This window comes from Lytechinus variegatus, chromosome 5 (genome assembly GCF_018143015.1).
Source record: "Lytechinus variegatus isolate NC3 chromosome 5, Lvar_3.0, whole genome shotgun sequence".
Lineage (NCBI taxonomy): Eukaryota > Metazoa > Echinodermata > Echinoidea > Temnopleuroida > Toxopneustidae > Lytechinus > Lytechinus variegatus.
Genome location: NC_054744.1, coordinates 21,305,114 through 21,326,524, shown reverse-complemented (window position 1 = coordinate 21,326,524; position 21,411 = coordinate 21,305,114). Strand labels below are relative to the sequence as shown.

The window sequence follows — 21,411 nt, the reverse complement described above, 5'->3', positions numbered from 1 at the left end:
GCCTGGATCGAAACCAAATTGATACACTAGCGTCGTTTGGCAAGGCATTGATCCTAATTATTGCCCCTGACTGGCCTCTGAGCCATCCCCGTTGAACTGATTACTCAGATATCTGCTCCCATTTATTATCATTAAAGAAAGATAATACAATGAAGTAACATGAGACTTATTTTCCATAATCTTTGGATGATTCTAATCATATCTACAATAATCATATGATTGTTGTAATCAATGTGAATCTAACAACATTTACATTTTTTGTCTCCATAGGTTGGAAAGATTGGAGTATTTAGCTGCGGTCCTCCCGGCATGACTAGTGGAGTGGAACAGGCTTGTGTAGATCTTAATAAGTTTGATGGAGCAGCCTTTATCCATCACTTTGAGAACTTCTAAACGTAGCATCTGTAAAGCAGTATCTCTAGCAACGCGGCAGGTCTAGCGCATTTCTTTTGCCGATAAAAAATCCCAGCAAAGATGTATTTATGGCGAGGGTAGGCTATGCCGGGGGATTTACTGGTGTTATTTCTTGATCATAATGGATACTTAACATTATTTCTTATTTAAACTATAACAACTAGCAAGGAATGAATACAAACACATTTATAGCGCATTATGTTTTATGTTCACACTTGACTGTAACGTATAATGGTTAGATGTTACCTTAAAGGCAGGACATCAATTTTTGGGGTAGTGTTTTGTCTTACATTTATTTTGTGTGTTTGCTTTTGTCTGGGAAATGACATGAAATGATGCAGTTTTGTACCAAGAGAGCTTGTTAATGTCTTCCAAGAATTCCAAATCGTGCTTAACTTGGTCTATGAAATGTGTTTTTAAAAGTACTACATTGCATTTATAACATTCTATTTTTCTATAAATATGTAACTTGACAATGGTTTTAACATTGTGCATTGTCCATAGAAATTGGTACTTAAAAAGGAAATTTGGGTGCATTGTCGCTCTCATTAAACCGGCACTGTAGATAGCGACGTAGATGTAGACTGTGGACTTAAAAAAAACGATAAGAGGCACAAGAAAGTGACCAAAATTACTATAAGAAAAATAGTATTACACCCAAGAAAGTTATGATTATAGAAGAAGAATGTTACAATATCATACACACACGAGTCGTTCTGTGTTTAGTTGACACAAGAGACATGTGTTGAAAAAGTAAGTCTTACATCCTAATAATTCAGATAATTAGTGTGACAAACTCATGATCCTTTTTTCTTTATTGGATGTTGCAATGTGCTGTTAGTGAATGCATGTTTGACGACTGGTGATATCAAATATAAATATAGTAGATCTATTTATCACTTTGGTGGAAAAGAATGAAATACTTGACTTCACCTAATGTTTAAAAAAACATAGTGAGTGCGTTTGTGCTTCAGGAGAATATTGTGACTTGTCTTTTTGTCAGTCAATTTGCATGTTTTGTAGTATGTATTATGTGAATTAGTAGTTGGGTTGTTATCAGGACGACATGTGTTTGAGAATAAAGAACAAGTTTAAATAGTTTATGCTATATCTTTATACTGGGAGAGTAAACTAGAGTATCATGCAAAATTATCAAAATATACTGAATATATGGATTTAATATTGATTGGTTTTACGTGTCTTTACATTTAAACAACTCTCAATTACAAATTGAAATACCTTTAGCTCTTTCGATACATAACTGATGTGCAATTTTAGCAGCGAAAGAATCTTTTGTAAGGGAGACTCACTTTCAAGTCATAAATATGATTGCTGACCTAGTCTTTCAAATTGAACCATATCAGTCCATACATAATCTTCTATTTTAAATTACAGTGTAACCTGTTACGCACTCTTTGTTGTTAAAAAGTAAAATAGATGTATATATTCATGTTATGTCATAGAAATACATAAACAGAAGCCGTAATGTTTTGGTGTATGTTCTCACAGATAAGTATGACTAACGACAAGTTATTTGTAATAAGCTATAAATACATATATAACCAGATTTGATTATATTTTGTTCTTGTTTTGTTCTTGTCTCCCAGATGGTTAAGTAAAACAAATATTTCGGACTCTATGCATAAAATGTACAGACTTATCTGGGAGAACGGATTCTGTGTTTATTTTGTCTATTTTTGTAACGGTCGTTGCATGGATGGACAAATAAAAAGGATGTCATGTAGATGATCAATTTTCATATCTTGATTTGACGTTTGTTTTCTTTTTGTGTGAGACAATATTATTGTTCTTCATGATCAGTTCCTTTCTACCGGTGATCATGGAAAGACCATGTTTATGATCATGGTGAAGGTGTTAGTGATGATGGGGTTAAGTGTCGATGACGACTTTGATGGTAATGGTCACGATTGTGAATGATTACGACTTCCATCAGCATCTCGATATTGGATACAATGAGGTGACTATTGTTGTCATAATGTTAATAAATATGGTGACATGAGGAAGATGCTGATTGTAATAATGGTTCTGATGATGATGATGATGGTGGTGGTGATGGTGGTGATCATGATTATGATGATGATGCTTTATTTCACTGATATTGAGATTATCTTGACTTCAATCATAAGTCCGATGTGTTATTGATGGTGATATATATTACGTAATGATCTATAATTACTTAATGATATTCAGACAATTGGGGTTTATGACGAAATGCGATGGGTGTGCGTAGCCGCCAGACCATTTCAAAGTGACTGTATTAAATGATGATGGTCGTGTTGGTAGTGATGGTAAACGTGGTGGTGCTGGTGGTGGTAGTAATGGAGATGGTGATGATGTTCATATGTTGGCTATATTTTTAGTGATTCGCATTAAAAGATTACAGTTGATGTGTACTGCGACAAGATATCAGCAGGGGCGGATCCAGCTTTCGCCAATAGGGAGGGCCGAAAAATATTTTGATCAACATATTTCTCGATTGGCCGCTACAATCTGGCTTTTTTCTGTTGGTTTTTCAGAGGTAGTACTAACTAAAGACTGAAGTTTTAATTATATGTTAATTTTCATCGCTATAAACAATATACGGTATCTCATGTGGTCTTAATATATAATGCGAGCGCGAAGCGCGAGCTAAAAATCTTTGATATTTTATATCCTTAGAACTGAATATTCAGAGCAGTATTTATAATCATGAACAAAGATAAGTATCCAACTAAACAATGCGAGCGCGAAGCGCGAGCCGAAATTTTATCATATAGTAATGCCATGGTCACATTTGTTCTACGGCGGCCGTACGGCGAGTCGAAAACAGCCGTTTTAACATTTTTTGTCCAACTACATATAGGTGGTTTGAATCAAAATTGATAAAACGGCTGTTTTTGACTCGCCGTACGGCCGCCGTAGAACAAATGTGACCATGGTATAACGTGAAAAGTGACTCAATTAGGAACTGTTTTTAGTGATTAATGAAGAGGATACAAGTATCACCAATCAAATAATGAGAGTGCGAAGCGCGAGTTCAAAATTTCTGATATTCCGACCTGAAAAAAATGAACAGTCTTAGCGCGTTTTTATTTAAATAAACAAGCTGTGTGTCTCAAACAATTAAATGCGAGATAAAGGAGCATTTTGACAAATTTTGGTAAGAATTTCCAAAGAGCATAGGTTTCTCACAAATCAAACAATACGAGCGCGCAGCGCGAGCTGAACATTTTGATACACATCAACAATTTGTGTAAATCAAACAAAATAATGAAAGCTTGATGTGCGAGCTAAAAAAATGTGTGCAAATTGATATCAGAACTGGATATATTGTATATTGTACATGTATATATATTGGTTATATTAGTGTCATTTAACCCTCTTGAATGGGATTCATTACACAGGCAATGCGAGCGCGAAGCGCGAGCGAAAAATTTTATATCAAGTCTATTTTCCAATTCTTCCCCTCACCTTTTTTTGGTTTCCTTTCGGGGTCGGGCCGGCCCTTACGAGGCTGTAAATTACACATCATGGGTAAAATACCTCTTTCTTACTTTTCTTTCTGTTTTTCGTAGTTTCTATCAAGGTAAAGAGTACACTTTTTCTGCAGGTTGTCAAAAAATAGGGGGGGCCGGGGCCGGCTCGGCCCCCTCCTGGATCCGCCCCTGATCAGGGATTTGTCTCTTTCACCGCGCATGACTCCACCAAAAATGGAAATCTATTGTCGAAAGCCCTCTCTGACAAAGCAATCTTTGTAAAAAAAAAAAAAAAAAAAACGGTGAATTACAGCAACAGTTACTTCCTTGACTCTGGAAAAAAGAGATATTTGCAATTTTTCGTCAGCTCCGAAACTTCGAAAATCTGCTCTCCGGTTCACCAATAACCCGACAAAGCCCTGTCGGTTGTGAATTGTGATTTGACTTGCAATTTCAATAGATTTACTGTGTTCTAGAATGCACCCCCGTTGCAACTGGGAGAAATCTCTTATGATACCGGTGACAGGTACATTGTTAATAATTGTGATGATGATGACGATGATTTGGGTAACGTTATGATCATATGGCTATTGTAACGACTTTGATGGGGATTTGGGTGGCTGTGATGGTGAGTGCGATGATAATGGGTAGAATTACGATGGTACGTATGTTGTGTGACGCATGTGATTATGGTGGTTGCAATGATGTTGATGATGTAGCAGGTGTATGGTGATGGTGATGATATGGTATTGACGATGATGGTGATGATGGCATTGATGATGTTGATGGTGATGGTGTTGTTGATGATGATGATGGTGTATGATGATGGTGATGATGGTATTGACGATGATGGTGATGATGGCGTTGATGATGTTGACGTTGATGGTGATGATGGTGTTGTTGATGATGATGTTGACGATGATGGTGATGATAGTGCTGTGTTGATGATGATGGTGTATGATGATGGTGATGATGATGTTGATGATGTAGCAGGTGTATTATGATGATGGTATTGATGATGTAGCAGGTGTATTATGATGATGGTATTGACGATGATGGTGATGATGGCGTTGGTGTTGACGATGATGGTGATGATGCCGTTGACGATAATGGTCATGATGGTGTTGATGATGATGATGACGAGGATGGTTGTGATGAAGATGATGGTGGTATGTTGATGATAATAATATGAACTTTTCGCAATAACTATGCAGACGCTTTCTAGAACATAGAGAAACTATTGGCAAAATCCTTCATGTCAAAGAAGCCTTTGTCGAAAATCGGTGAATCGAAACAGCAGTGTCGTGGTGCCGTGCCGTGGCCGAGTGGTCTAAGGCGCCTGGCTATACATGGAAAGTCCGGGGTTCGATCCCCGGCCGCGGCACCTATGCCCGTAGGCAAGGCATTTAATCCACAATGCTCTTTTATCCTGCTTTGAAATAAATGGAAATGCTATATACATTATTGGTTACTAGGTGTGCACTTGTTTTTAAAAAACGGTCCTGGACTCTAGACAGACGACTCATATTTGTCTTCAACTCCAAATCTTCGGACGATCTGCTGTCCCGGTTCACAAACTTCCGATATTTACCTCTAAACTCTTCTTTGTGATTTGATGGGTATTTCCATTAGATTCTCAACGGTCCACGAAGCATAGTGGTTGCGTAAGGCCCGGTCACATATAGGCGACGCACGAGGGGCGCATGGCCCACGTGTTGAATTTTTGCTGTTTTGGTCAATGCGTTGTTACTCGCTAGATCTGCGCTATTGTTCGTTAAGCGTTCGACGAGCGCGTTTTACCAACGTTATGTATTCGACGCTCTTCGCTTGTGCGTCGTGATTTTTTGAGCATGCTCAAAAATATGCGCAGAGCTCGACGCATGACTCTATACGCCATGAACTCGCTAAACATTCGCAAAGCGCGCTAGACCAACGCTAGACGTACGCTGAGCCTACGTTGAGTATTCGGCGGCTGATTTCGAACGAACGACTGGCGCACACATAACGTGCTTTCCAACGAACACACAACGAATATGAACGAGCTGAACGAATGCTGAACGAGTGCTGAACGTGTCTCTAACGCACACAACGTGTATCTTGCGTGTTCATAACCTATACCCGGCGTGTGCCTAACGTGTAGTCATAGGGCATTTAAGTGGATCCGGCACCAACTCCTCATCACTTCTCATCCAGCCCTCGAAAGAATCACCTCGGAAGATGGATGATCCTGACACTCAAATGAAATACAAAATTGCAGTTCTTCAACATCAGCATAACCTAATGGCACTGACTATTCACCGACTACAAGTCTCCAGAAGGAGAAAGGAAACAAATGTAACATTAGAAGACAAATCCGGGCATGGTGGCTCAGCGGAAGAGCGTCCGCCTCATGAACGGGAGGTCGTGGGTTCGATCTTTGGCCGAGTCATACCAAAGACTTATAAAAATTGGACCTTCTGCCTTCTTGCTAGGCGCCCAGCATTTAGATTGGAGAAGGGAAATAATTACATCTTATGTTATGCAGGGCCCGCTGGTAGAACAGTTTCCTAACTGAAATGGCTACCCTGGGTAAATAAAAAGTTATTATTTATTATTATTTTATCATTAAATCCACACACCCCTTTCTCCTACATGTGTCTATTAGCTTTTTTCATATTTCCCCTCTCTTCTTTGTAAAGTATTAAAAATATTATGTACAGTGATAATATTCTTATATGCCGGCAACTTTTTTTTCAAAAAATAACTTGTGTTTTCCCTGCCTGATAAATTGAAACTGCTTTAGATATAAAATATTTTCAAACTATTTTTCTTTGGTAGTGTAAGTATAAGTAACAAAATATATTTTCTTAATAACTTAGTATTTTTTCTACAAAATTAATGTATACAGTTGTTTATAGGGTTTTGCGTACTTGTTTTTTTTTTACTGGATATCACGTCAGTCTTTTTTACCAAATGTGTTCTAATATACTTCTGCTCCCATTTTCCTGATATCCCTTTCAATTCCTATTCTTTATCTTTTTCTCATTATTCATGTCCTCTCTTTAATTATGTAATTATATTTTGTCTATTTCAAGAACTAAATGTATTCGCGTTTTTATATTTCCATTTCATTGATTATTATGTCGACTTTTACATTGTGTAAATCCAATTTGCATGCTGCAGAAGAGTAAGTTTAATAAACATAAGTTTGACAAGAAACAAGACTGTGCTGTATTTATTTAATGCACTAATTGTTTTTATTAAAGACCTTGCAAAAGTTAATACCCCCATCATTTTTTTATTGAGGGGAAGGAAGGGGGGTACAAAACCGAAATGGAATAAACTAAAATCATTATAAGTGTTTTCTTTTTTAGCATTTCTATAACATTAAAATCTTTGTCTTAATCTTTTGCATTCAATTTTTTATATCATTTACTTGGCAAGTCCCCTTACATTAGTTTTCATTATTAATATTCAGGTAATAGCAAATCAATAGTTCAAACAATATAAACGAAGAAAAACTAAAAGAAAAAAAAAGAGGTACAAACACTGAAACTTGAACTGAGGGACTTGTTCAATTAGGATAGTTTCCATAATCTACTGCACATTAAACAAAACGTGTTGTAATGAGAATGACAAAATTGAAGGTGTAATAAACATTTTACTATGTTTAATAACTAACGCTTTCTCTTTTGACATTTTTGGAATATTAAAATCGAATACAAAGCACATTGTTTAACAGTTGAAATGAGAGGTTGATAAAAAATCATTTACCAAGACTTTTATTACCACTTGTTTTCAATCTGCACTGTCCACGTATGAAATGGGCAAACACAAAGCGTATTATTTTAATTAAACATTAACAATGAAATATGCATTAAAAAGCAAAACTGTCCTTGTGCATCATTCCATAGCGTCCCTCCCAATCTTGATCAAGACTGATTCTCACCGGCACCAGACATAGTAGGAGTATTCATATCCCTGGGTGTCATCTGGCCCGAGGTTCTTTTTAGTTTTGCAGCCACAGTCACGTGACTGGAAGTTTTTGGTCGCGGGCTGCGCGTTGAATGCGCAGTGCATGCGCTAGCCCAGCGCTAGCCATTCGTTCAACACGCTCGCAATACGTAATGCATTCGTTGGGAGGTTTTGCATATGCGCTCTGTGTACGGTCAAAATGCGTCCAGTATACGCGCAGCGCATTAGCAATATGTTATGTATTCGATGCAAGTTCGCTAGCCTTTCACAAATTCTGACAGGAGTTGAGCGCACAACAACGCACTGGCCCTATTTTCCAATTTTCAATGCGCGGGTCGTGCGTCGGGCTATATGTGACCGTGCCTTAAACTCGCCAATGGAGATGACGATTTTGCCTCGATATAGAGACAGTGAGGGAGATTGTAATGATGAATACTGTTTAATGATGCCTATGATTCCAGTTTGGGTTATGGATAATTAGTTTAATTTGAGAAGAAAAAAAATCAAATGTATAAACGTGCGCTGTAAAACCAGATTTTACTGATGACATAACTATCCCCTTGATATTGAAAAACCTACAACCGAAAACTTCAAAAGATCAAAAGCCAAAAGGGCTACCCAGTTGAAATAAAACGACAAATAAATAAATGAATACATAAATAGATAGATGGATGGATAGGTAGAAAGATGGATAGATGGATGGATAGATACATAGATAAATAGATAGATGGATGGATGGATGGATGGATAGATAGATAGATAGACAGAGTCTGACAGACAGATAGATAGATAGAGTTATAGATAGAGTGAGTGAGAAGTTAGGTAAACGTGAGAAAAATTTAGTTCAATCATTCTAACACAAAAAATAACAGCGATAGAATATACATTTCTTTACACATTTTAATTCATATTTCAATTTTCCTAAAGTGATAAATATATTCATAATTGCATTTATATAATGTGACCACTTTCCCAACAATTTTTAAAGTCCATGTCTGTGTTTGGAACCTTTCATATTCAGGCGTTGTTCTGACGAGGGGTTTGATGCAGGGGCCTTTGGGGGTAAAATATGTATCGCTGTTAAAGGGTATGTGACAGTAGACTAATGTTCCCCTCTCTCGTAGTTACGTGATCTGGAGGACGCAAACAATGCAAGGAACAATGAACGATGAAAAGGAGAATAACTAGTCTTTCAATCCAAACAGGTGATGCATTATTTATCTCTAACTTCTTAAAATAATGTTAATACGGACCCCACTCACACAGACACACACACACAATACTATTGATTCGGGGAAAAATTCTTTAAATCCACATGCCATCTTTTTTTAATGGAAAGGAATGAATAGATATGTATTGTAATATGTTACATATGTATAATACGATATATAAAATTAATTGGACATACAACAAATTATAATTTACAAAACTTGTCTCACAAGTTTATAGCTACAACCATGGACCCATCACGGATTAGGTCCATGCTACAACCTACAGTAACTGGTATCTTACCAGGCTCAGCCCCCCCCCCCCCACTTTGAAAACCGTTCCGCGGCCCCTGTCTTATGGTAACTTTCAGATGATCACGCAAGACTACCCGCCCCCCCACCATACACACAAGTCATTCAGTGAAAAAACGTCAGTATTTGAACAAGCGCGAGAAAATATCCGAAGCCGAAACGATATTGAGAATTTACACTTTCATTGACATGCTTAACACCCGGGCTTAACACAATGCTGCATTTGTTACCTTTTGAAGGTCTTCACTTTCAAAAGACTGCCTCATCAGCAAACACCAAAAATGCTTATTGTTATGCAGATGAGAACAATCTCCCCCTCTCTTTCTCTCTCCCTCTCTCAGTAAGACCCGGAGTATAAAGACACAAAATGCTGGTGCCCCGCTGATTCATGACCATCGATGAACACCTAAAAGGAGAAAACAGTTTTTATAAATGACCTGTATCCCAATAATAATTAACCGATCAGAACTCGAGAAGTGATTGAATAAGAGGAATTTTCACATCTTCATATGACAAGAGTTGTAAAATCATGGCATGAATATGTTTATTATGTCCAAAGTTGGTGCGCTGAAGGTAAGATAAAGTGCTTTTGCTCAAATAGATGTGTACGCAAATGGGGCGATGCGAAGCGGATGGGGAGGGGGATGGGAAGAGCCTCTGTCCCGTATGATTTTTCAAGTAGTGTGAAAAAAAGAAAGAAAAAGAAAAGGGGAGAGGAGAAACAAAGATGGAGAGTAGAACGGAGATCGAGTTGTGGGTCGAGATAACTATTATTTTATAATACAGAGGATGAATTGATCTGTGATTTTATTTGTTTCTATATAGAAATTAAAATGTTTGAGAGGAATTAACAGTGATTGTTTAGTTACTTGGTAACCATAATTACCATGATTAATGCGGTAAGAATGTACTTAGTGCGCCATCATTCAAAATGTGCCTATATTATAAGACTACTTCTCAGAATGCTGAATTATGGGTAATGATCCTGGCTAGATTTGAGTAGACGAGGGCATGAGATGGTGCTTTACAGATCTGATGGGTTCTTATGGGTTTAATTACTATTTAAATTTATTATAATTGAATATAAAGATTTCCTTTTGTGATGGCCACCCTAACCCTTTAAAAATGTTTTTTCACATTGGGTGGCTGACGCAAAAAGAACTCTTCCCGAAATATAAAACTACTACTACTGCTACTACTACTACTACTACTACTAAATTATCCAATGTATAGTGTAAAAACTAGACTCGAAACTCGTTGTCTGTGTCAAATTGGTAAAAGCATGCTAGTGTTCATCAGGTAATCTACTCTCACGACATCAGAATCGGCATTATGCTCTTTGCAAAAAAAAAAACAAGGCGAAAAACCCAATCGGTATCTACAGATCAGTTTATTCTCTTTATGTTCGTAAAGTTTATATTGTGTGGACATCAAGTTGTACTGAAAAAGGGAAACCCAGTCCAGCGTATCCAATTCTTATTTAGTGTTTTTTATATTCAGACTTCATGATCTACTTGGAGCGATGAGTTTCGATACCTTTCGACTGGATGGCTTGCCGACCTATTATAACCCGAACCAAACACCTGTCACCGAAGACGTTCTCGTTGTTGGATTCATATTTGCTTTCGTCATCATCGCCTTCTCTTTCTTTATTCTCATTCCAGGGATTAGAGGCTGGCAGGTAGGCTCACGTGAGGGCAATGTTCCCACATTCTCGATATTGATCGATCGAGTCAAACTTAAATTCATGGGACAATCATATTAAGTAAACAATAAAAATATGTTAACGAGAGATTGAAAAGTGACCACGTATACATTTTGTGCAAATTAGCAATGAAAATAAGTTTTGAAAATTAACAAGGGGGTGGGGGGAGAACAATCTCTTTTTCTTAGCATGTGTATACAGCTTCATATTTAATAGTTCATTTAGAATCATATATACATATATATATATATATATATATATACACCTTCACCCGACAAGGAAATTATTAGTGGTAGAGTGTCGAAAACCTGTCTATCTGACGGTCAATCGGATCGGGGTCGCCCTAGCCACTAACCACTGAAGAATACTTCAGCAAAATATTTCATTCGGGAATTTGCACAAAGGTTGTTAATTTCCTACCTCAAATCGTAAAATGTGACATTTTGCGAAATGTCGCGTATATGACAACTTAGTTGAAAAACAAGCCATTTCACAGGTGGTTTTTCATTTAGGGATCTGAAATGGCATCCACATAATCCTGATATATATTTTTTATTTTAAAGGGTTCAAAGTAGATAAAAGACACATTTCAGGAGGTTTATAGGATAATTATTCCTCGAAATAGGCTGATAATGCAGGTTTTTTTTGCATGTACATTAGAAACGTTTGGATTTCCGTGGATATTTCAAAATATTTCATTCGGGAATTTGCACAAAGGTTGTTAATTTCCTACCTCAAATCGTAAAATGTGACATTTTGCGAAATGCCGCGTATATGACAAATTAGTTGAAAAACAAGCCATTTCACAGGAGGTTTTTCATTTAGGGATCTGAAATGGCATCCACATAATCCTGATATATATATATTTTTTATTTTAAAGGGTTCAAAGTAAATAAAAGACACATTTCAGGAAGTTTATAGGATAATTATTCCTCGAAATAGGCTGATATGTTTTTTGCATGTACATTAGAAACGTTTGGATTTCCGTGGATTTCCGTTTAAATTCTATCATCATTTTGCCAGATGTCTTAGCTGTCGATATCAAATTTAGCTGCCCGTTTTTGGCCGTTTTCATGTGAGAGCCGACTTTACTTGACACAACACCCCCAAACCTGTTAACGGTCATTTTTATACCGCGCAGTCATCGCAGCGCACCGTGTGGGGTGTACATTGCCGTTCATTTTTGCACGGCGAGGACGATTCCCCTTCTATTCCATGAAAATTACATGAATTCCGGGCATAATGTGAACAAAATGAAAGTTGATATCTCATATAAGGGCTACCCGCCCCTCTTCCAGAGATAAAAGTTAATTGTAGAATAATTTCAGCCAAAAACCCTCCTCACAGTAAAACATTCGTGGTGCATATACTCTGCGTTTTACCCAGGTCTACTAGCTTGATAAAACACGGTTATTATTTTTCAGATTTTTAAGTATTTTTTAAAATCTACTGATCATTTTGATTCCATAAAATTATTTTCAGGATCTCATACACACTTTTAGGCAAGTGACAAGCATAAACCAACATTCAGTCTGGTCAATCTTAAAGTTACACATAACACAAAAGTTTTTATACTACACATTGTTTAGCGTAATTTGTCTATTCACAGATAGGTTTTAAGTAACCAATCAAAATTTTGCATCAAAGTGACGTCATATCGGCTTTAAATTATGTTCAGTCGATTCTACGCCCAAAATCACCCTTAATCAACATGTTAAAGTAAAGATATAACGCGGAATATAATTTTGGCGCACTTTCAACTAATTCTGGCCCACTGTGCGGCGTTCAAAGTTGGGGGCCCGAGTTCGATTCCCGGCAGATATTTTTTCGGCATCACCAATTTTTCCAAAGGGTAGATAGCTCTAGGGAACCTTGATTTAAGCTACGCCTACCATTGTTCTCTTCATCCATTTCTGTCACATGATATTTAAATAAAAGAGTTGCCAAAGCTGTTGTACATGTATAACTTCACACACACACACACACACACACACACACACAAACACACACACACACACATATATATATATATATATATATATATATATATATATATATATATATATATATATATATATATATAATATTTATGAAATAAATTTGTCATACCATACAGCGACTATTCTTCTTTTGCCGGGTAACAATAAGCCTCTTTATTGGTGCGTCTCTAATGCGTGAGTATCATTATTCTACTGGTCAAGTAATCTTATATTTCATCGCTGAGATAATATCTAGGATATCTCGAAACACAGATAGGAATATATTTAAATAACTAGGTTAGTTCGTATTTTATCATTTATATCTTTATTAAATCGCAATTAAAATATCTTTCGGCCAAGATATTGAATAACAATGTTTGGTCTTTAATTGAAAACAGTCTTGCATTCTCAATTGTCACTCAGGTTGCACCGTGTCCCCTTTATGATAAAAAACATCATCAGCAGTGACGTAATGAGCCAATATTTACTTATTTATTTGATTGATTATTTATCTATTTAGTCATTTATTTATTGTTTTATATTTGTTTTTGTTTATTTATTTATTCATTTATCTATTCATCTCTTTATCAATTTATTTATTGTCTAATTAATTTATTCCTTTGATCCTTTTAAATCACCCTTTTCCTGCATGATAAGCCTTACACCTCCATTTATCCCTGACATGATATGCAAGAATAAGATAAATAGAAATCGATTCCGTCTGCTTGGTCCTGTGACTATATCGTATGTATAAGTCAAACATATTTATTTGTATACCTAGGTTTTAACTTGTAATGCTAACACTTCACTGACAAATGACGTCGAAATAAAAAAAAAGAAGGAAACCTACGTAAACGCACCTAATTGGAATAGCGCGCAAGGCCTTCCAAATTATTGTGAAGATGTACTTCAATACTAAAAAGTGCTCGGAGTGCACCGAATTCTCCTTTTAACCTTAAATACCAAAGAAAACGGACCCACAATATCATTTATGACTGGAGGCCTGGCCTCATTGCTTTCTCACTTCCTTACGTTTGTGGGCGACTTGAAATAGACCGTTTCGACGTCGCTTTTTTTTTTACTGCGATTTCCATTTTGCTAACTAATCTGCTATGTTTGTGGTGTGAAAATGTTTATTCCTTGTGTTTTTTTAAACAGCAAAATGTGATCTTCTATTTTATTTTAGTATCGAATTTCGGCCAATCTTGGGAAATCTCATTTATTAGTAATGTCACAACGGCTTATCGAGCTGGCAGGTCAGGAGATATGCAAGCAGATATCGGGGTTAATATTGGATTGCGAACGGTCAATATCACTCTCAAAGGTACAAGTCTAATTGAAAATGTTGAAATAAAATTATGACAACTGTATTGTTGATGGTCACGATTATGTTATTGTTGGATGATGATGGTGTTAATGATGAGGAAGAGAATGGTGGTGATGATGATGATGATTATTAATATTATTACTATTGTAAAATTATGACGATTGATGGTGATGATGATGTTTTATGATGTGGTTGTTTTTAACTGATGGTGGTGGGCTTATGGTGATGATGATGACGATGATTATATATTTAGTCATGATTAAAGACAATGACTGAAGTAATATAGCAGAGAAAGGGAGGGGTAAAGAAATGGAATTATATAACAAACATCGTTGGACCTGAATGAAACTAATAAATGAATCAAACGACAACTTTCCAACCATTATCTTATTCACCTCTGTCCCGGCTAAATGTTAGACTGAAAACTACTGAGCGAGAATAATTTAAGTTAGTATGCTATATAGTGAATATTTATTGCTTTATCGTACCTCTTTATATTCGGAAAATAAACAATTTCAATACTTTTAACTGGCATTATTTACAGAGATGTTTTCCAATTTTTACCGTAGAAACGAAAGTGACTTAGAAATGACTCAAATACCAGCTTTTAACTATTTAATTATTTAATCTATTATTTCTTTTTATATTGATTTATTTATACCCTCTCACATTCATTTACACTTACTCATCTACTTTACATGAAATGATAATGTATCCAAACCGTTTCACATTCTACAGTGCGTATCAAAAAAAGTTTACACTTGGAAAAATTCCTGTAATATTATACATTTGTAATATCCTGATGATTTTTCCACATTTTAACATTGGTACAGATCAATTTAAGCAAATGACGATATAACTGTCGAAAAATATTTCCGCTTGAGTGAGCACCACTTACTTTTGAAATGTTAGTGAATAATGATTTGCGCAGAACTTTGAAATGATTAAGCGAATAAAAGTAGACCTTAGTCATAAAGTACACGTTGAATTTAGCGTAAAATTGATTTGAAGATATCTTTTTCCTTTTTAACTTGTTTCCTTGACCAAAACACTTCAAAGAGTTCACTGCGCCCCACCCCACTCCCCCACACACCGAGACCATCATGACGATATTTGCTTTACACTGAGCTGTGATTTACATGAAATGGCTTAGGCTTGATTTTCATTTTGTTAATCATTGTCAGACTTGGAAAAGGTATGGAGAAACAAGTATTAGATAAAAAATGAAATGTAAACCCACTTTAAATGATAAAAACTTATTGAAAAAAAAACCGCTGGTGGAGATGTCTGATATAAACTTTTATTCGCATTCAGTTATGTCCTCAGATCCAGCTGGTACAAAAAGGGTAGAGGTTGCGCTTACTAAGTGTTGACATTGCAATTCTGGTGGCAAAATTGTTACAAAATGCTTAAATGTATCTGTTTTATTTCAATTGACTAAAAGTGCAAGGGAAATGTATGAGAAATGTTTCGCAGGATAAATTTGATTTCACCCTTTCCCCTTGGCACAGTGTGAAAACTAGCATTTCTGCGCAAACAGATTTCTGCGAGCTTTACAAAAATGGACAGTGCTCACTCAAGTGCAACATTCTGTCAAAACTTTTACTCACATTGGATAGATGAGACCCAAACCTAAGATTATATGTGAAAAAATTACCCACATGTTGTATAATTTTTAATTCCCAGGGCTTTTTCAAAGTGTAAACTTTTTTTGATACGCACTGTATATTGAATATGGTTAACTTTCAATACTTTATTCATTTAAGGAAAGATTCTTTATTTTCAATTCAGGTACGAATATTAAACGTATTAATGAATAAATATGTAAATAAAGGAATAAATAAATGACAAATTATGTAGCACAACACTAAAATATTGATTAATCATGATAAGGTAATCATGTTAAGGTGGAGATGAAGTGACAACAAAATATTAGCTTTATTTTGTTGTTACACTATTAGCACGCAAACCCAAAAGAATTGCGTGAACGATGAAATGTAAATTTGCAAGGTTACGAAGGAGCCCTCCAGTAATAACAAAGTGAGATATGAGTGCGTGTGACTGCGAGGCTGTGAAAACGCACCTCGTATATGATTGATTCGCAATGTGCGCTATATTACACGACCTAGTGTCAGGTCATGAGAACCACGGCATTGCGTCACATTTTCATTTCAACTATTGATTTTTTTTTTCTGTTGTCTAGGAGTACCTGAATTCCAAGATGGTGATTCGCCAGCCGCAGGAGAGAGAGTGAACTACAATGAACGGTTTCACCTCGCTGGATCGCAAGGGAGAAACGGATTCGGAAGATATGGTATAATATAATCAGGTCACAGTTGATCAAATAAATTCTGAAATAATGATAATATCAGAATTGAACTTATCCATTTCTCAGAAAAGAATAGCTAAATTCATACTCTTAAATGCTACTTGATTGCTTCTTTAAGATTTTTTACTTCCTTAATTAATTACCAACCTAAATTACTTATATTTTTACTTCGTTCTTCCTATCCACTTTACGAAATCATTTATTTACTTGATGTTACATAATATGAATTAATTATTGAATACCTAAGTATAAGTGCTTATTATAGTGATTTCTTCTTTGTCTTATTGAGGTTATACTCACCACGACCCTCTCATTTCTTTCCTTCCTTACCGACGCCTCCTTACATGTAATGATAATAATAATAATAAGTATAATAACAATAATAATAATAATAATGATATCTTCTCGACTTCCTGACTGGCATACTTTGATACACTCCGCACGTGCTCACTGAATAAAGGCCGCGGGGGGGGGGGGCTGCGGGGGTTTGAGCCTCGCAAAAAGTGCGGATCCGCACTGTTTCCCCCAAACACGTGTACAAAAACGTTAAAATGACAATCTGATTATGATTTTTGCATCATCAGCCCCCTCCCCCCATTTTCAAAACCGTTCCGTGGCCCCTACTATGTACTAACTTAATCATCTACTTATACTGTCTGGTTAAATTAATCATGAATGATAATTCTGATTAATTTACTTACGTATTCACCGTGTTGCATTCTGGAGAAAGAAATCTTACAAAACGCTTGTTTATTTTATATTTAGCTGGACGAATAAATCGTGATTTTCGTGAAGCCCAGTATCGAGGGTTGCCGTATCCCATTCTCTGGATTGCCGAATATTTCGTCTTGGATGGTGAAGACATCAGATGGGGGCGCTCTTACCGACTGGCTGGATTCTATGCTGCCCTCTTAATCTGGTTTGTTTAAACGCCATTTCTGACGGGGGATGGGTGAGGGGGGGGGGTATGTTAGACAACTTAATTAAGACGACCTTTTTTTTTTAGTTACTGATGTAGCAAGAAAATTCACATCCAATATAGATAAACTGTTATTTTCTCTCATTAACAAGAAAAAAAAAACTTTCAAGGGCCCTACATAGCTTTTTAGTGGACCCTCATTTCTATTTATGCTCTATATTACACTATTTTTTTTGCGAAGTAAGAATGCCCTTCTGTAAAATTGTACTTGATTTGTATTACTTTATAATACTTTGTATTATGTTTTGAATCGAAATGAAATCAAAAGAATTAAATTGAATTGAAAAAAATTGAATAGCTTCAATAAAGACAATGTTCTAATTTCGTCTCGACGTGTGATGAAATGAACACTTACCAACTGAATATCAGTTTCCAGTTAATTGTGTACTGTTCATTTCTATTCATCCTTACATACAGGTTATCATTTCCATTATGGCTACTTACCAATATTCTCCTGACGATGGGTACCCTATCAGAAGGATTTTCAATGCTTCTCCTGACAGGTGGATGCATGCTTGGTGCTAACATCATGTATGCATCTATCCGATATGGATCACAACTCTATATCCCATTCTCGGCTCATCATATCTTGTATTTCAGCTACGGTTGGTCGTTTTATCTGTGCTTGGTGGCAGGTGAGATATCTTAATATGGAACTTATTCATTTATTCAATTTAGTTGCAACACTGTCTTACAAACAAGGGGCCCTGCATCACAATAAAAATACATAGAACTTAAAAGAGAAGAGCAAACTACTATACGACAATAAACAATGGCGATGTCGAGTCCGGTGTTGGCATTGGTGTTGCTTCCCCTACTAAAACTGATCCAGATCATATTATTGACATCTCCAAAACTAGTGAGTGAATTTTCAGGACCATCTTCATTTTTATGTTTGGTGTTATACTCGTGTAAAAATCGACCTAAGACCAACACCAATATGTCAACACTGAACTTGAAATCACCAATTGAACAGGAAACTAGATCGGCCTAATTGGCGATTCATAAGTGCTACATCATTATTATTATTTTATTATTATAGATATAAAACACACACCCTAAGTAAAAATTTTACAAAATTAAAAAGTCTTGTTCTCTTTTTGTAGGTCTGGTAGCGGTGATCCTTGCCTTAGGCTCTCACGTGCTTCACATGTTCTTTCCCGGTGAACTGGAAGAATTTTTCGGGTTGAAGGAAGAGTTCAATAAAAACGGTCTTGAGTTCCATGTTAGACCAAGATCGGCAAAAACATTAAAGGAAAACACTGTCAAACATCTCGACAACAATGATATAGGGGTATGTATTAAATAAATTCTCTGTAATTCCCTTCTTTCTCTCCTCTCCTCCCCCTCTCTCTCTCTCTCGCTTTCTCTCTCGTCCAAAACAATGAGCATGATAAGAAGCTAATGCCCCCTGTTATGAAAAAATGAATTGACGGCGGTGATGTTTGATCATTTATTTAAAAACTATGTTAAATGTAGGGTTTTACTGGATTTGAATTTATTTTTAATAGCTATGGGCGGAAATCTGTCCACAAAGTTAGGGGGCCAGGTGCTGGAAACTTTGACAAGAAAAAAAAAGGTAATCACCCAAAATGTAAGGTCATTTAGTCCTAAATACATGCTTTATTTCGATTTTGAATGATGTATTTTTCTCCATCCTAAAAGACAGAGGTCCCCCCTCTATTTTTGGTAGGGGGACGCATCCCGTGGGATTTCTGCCCATGCTGATAGCATACTAACACTCGTATCGATAATTTCTTCATACTTTTAAGAAGAAGCCGAGAATGACCAGACGGATGACAGTTTTTCGTGCAACAGCTCGACCCCATGAAAAGGTGAATTCATTATACTTTTGTTCATCCCAATATCTTTATTATTTTCATGATCAGGGTGTGCCAATAAAAAGGACACCCAAGTTACGATTTCGTGAGAACCAGATGCAATGATGAAATATATAATATGCGTCTTGTTAGCATTCCAGATATTCGGTTTGTGCCCGCCCCTATGAAATCGTCCCTGGACCCCGTTGCATAAAAGGTAACTTTGCTATCCAGTGAACTACCATGGTTGCGCTGATCAGCAGCCAATCAAAATCAAGGATTCCAAGCTAGTTGCCATTGCCTGGCAAAGTTACCATAATGGTGATTTTTATGCAACGGACCCTTGGCTTGATTAATTTCAGTTCCGTCCCAAAGTAAACCATCTCATCAAATCAACTGTTCTATAATGCAATGCTACGATCGAATAAAAATGTTCTATTATATATCAGTAGGTTTGCTTATAATCGCCTTAAGTATCGGTCATGTTCTTCATTATTCCATCTATATACTTCATTTCAGGTTGCATGGGAATAATTACACATTTTCGACATCATCTTCGTGATGGAAGTCCACGACTATGTCAACACCGACCCCGTCACCGTTGATGTACTGGTAAATGCATGCATGTAGTCATCAAAACAACAAGACTTTCATGCACACTTCCAAATGATCATCTGTGAATCATCCAAATCATCTCAATAGTGAATGTCAATGATTTAATTGCTGCTTGATGAGAATGACGCGATAGATCTTAAAGGTCAAGTCCACCTCAGAAAAATGTTGATTTGAATCAATAGAGAAAAATCAGACAAGCACAATGCTGAAAATTTCATCAAAATCGGATGTAAAATAAGAAAGTAATGACATTTCAAACTTTCGCTTATTTACAACAAAATAGTTATATGAACGAGCCAGTTACATCCAAATGAGAGATTCGATGATGTCACTCACTCACTATTTCTTTTGTTTTTTATTGTTTGAATTATACAATATTTCAATATTTACGAATTTGACGATTAGGACCTCCTTGCCTGAAGCACAAAATGTTAAAATAATGGAATTCCATTTGTTCAGGGAGGAATAAAACTTCATTTCACATGACAATGACGAGAAAATAAAAATATTTCATATTTCATATAATAAAATACAAAAGAAATGAGTGAGTGATGTCATCAACTCTCTCATTTGGATGTAACTGGCTCGTTCATATAACTATTTTGTTGAAAATAAGCGAAACTTTGAAATGCCATAACTTTCTTATTTTACATCCGATTTTGATGAAATTTTCAGTGTTATGCTTGTTGAATTTTTCTCTTTTTATTCAAATCAAGTTTTTGTTGGGGTGGACTTGTCCTTTAAATAAGTATTAAACTTGCAATAATTGTGAGGGTGTGTTTGTGTATGCGTGTGTGCGTAAGTGTGCTATATGATATATCATCATGAGGTATAGGCAGGCCTCGGCATTAAATGTAAAATCCATCAGAGTCGATTGCTTTTATTTTTTTACAAAGTTTCTTTTTAGCTGGTGCATGCTGCCTCTATATTTCTTAATGTTTTAATTTTATAGATGATATTCTTTTGCTATTTAAGTTAAATAAGTGTGATGTAATAAATGTGGTTTTAAAGAAATTATAATGCACCACACAGCTTTTTATTTAGTAGCTTGCCTGGGGCCATAACGGTCTTAGTTTGAATGTGTATAATAATAATAATAGTAGATGCTTATATAGCACATAATATTCTACAGAATCTCTATGCGCTTTACAAAGGAGGTAATTAAGTCTAATACAGGTATACTTAGAATAAAATACATAAATACTAAATGAAAGATTAACAAAACATTGCAACATACCTATCCTAAACCAAATAATCTAACATGAGAACAAGTATGTTTTTAAAGATTTAAGA

The 21,411-nt window shown here is 36.0% G+C and overlaps 2 protein-coding genes across 6 annotated transcripts in view; both read left to right on the top strand.

Annotated features, from left to right (window-relative positions):
* Window positions 1–2,173, top strand: part of LOC450217 (dual oxidase 1) — a 31,778-nt gene extending 29,605 nt beyond the window's left edge. For all 4 annotated transcript variants that reach the window (XM_041609026.1, XM_041609024.1, XM_041609028.1 and 1 more), the window contains one exon: window positions 271–2,173. In XM_041609026.1, coding sequence (XP_041464960.1) covers window positions 271–393 — 123 coding nt within the window. In that variant the 3' untranslated portion in view covers window positions 394–2,173. The remainder of the gene's footprint in view (window positions 1–270) is intronic.
* Window positions 2,174–9,706: 7,533 nt separating this feature from the next.
* On the top strand, window positions 9,707–20,317 carry LOC121415712 (dual oxidase maturation factor 1-like). Of its 2 annotated transcripts, none has more exons than XM_041609023.1 (10): window positions 9,707–9,937; window positions 10,865–11,045; window positions 13,186–13,243; window positions 14,235–14,372; window positions 16,579–16,689; window positions 17,470–17,623; window positions 18,101–18,318; window positions 18,790–18,977; window positions 19,459–19,518; window positions 20,023–20,317. In XM_041609023.1, the coding sequence occupies exons 2-10, from the start codon at window positions 10,887–10,889 to the stop codon at window positions 20,035–20,037; spliced, it is 1,101 nt and encodes a 366-aa protein (XP_041464957.1). In that variant the 5' UTR covers window positions 9,707–9,937; window positions 10,865–10,886; the 3' UTR covers window positions 20,038–20,317. The 2 variants fall into 2 exon arrangements, with proteins under 2 accessions (XP_041464957.1, XP_041464956.1); XM_041609022.1 differs by having other exon boundaries at window positions 19,456–19,518.
* The last annotated feature ends 1,094 nt before the right edge of the window (window positions 20,318–21,411 follow it).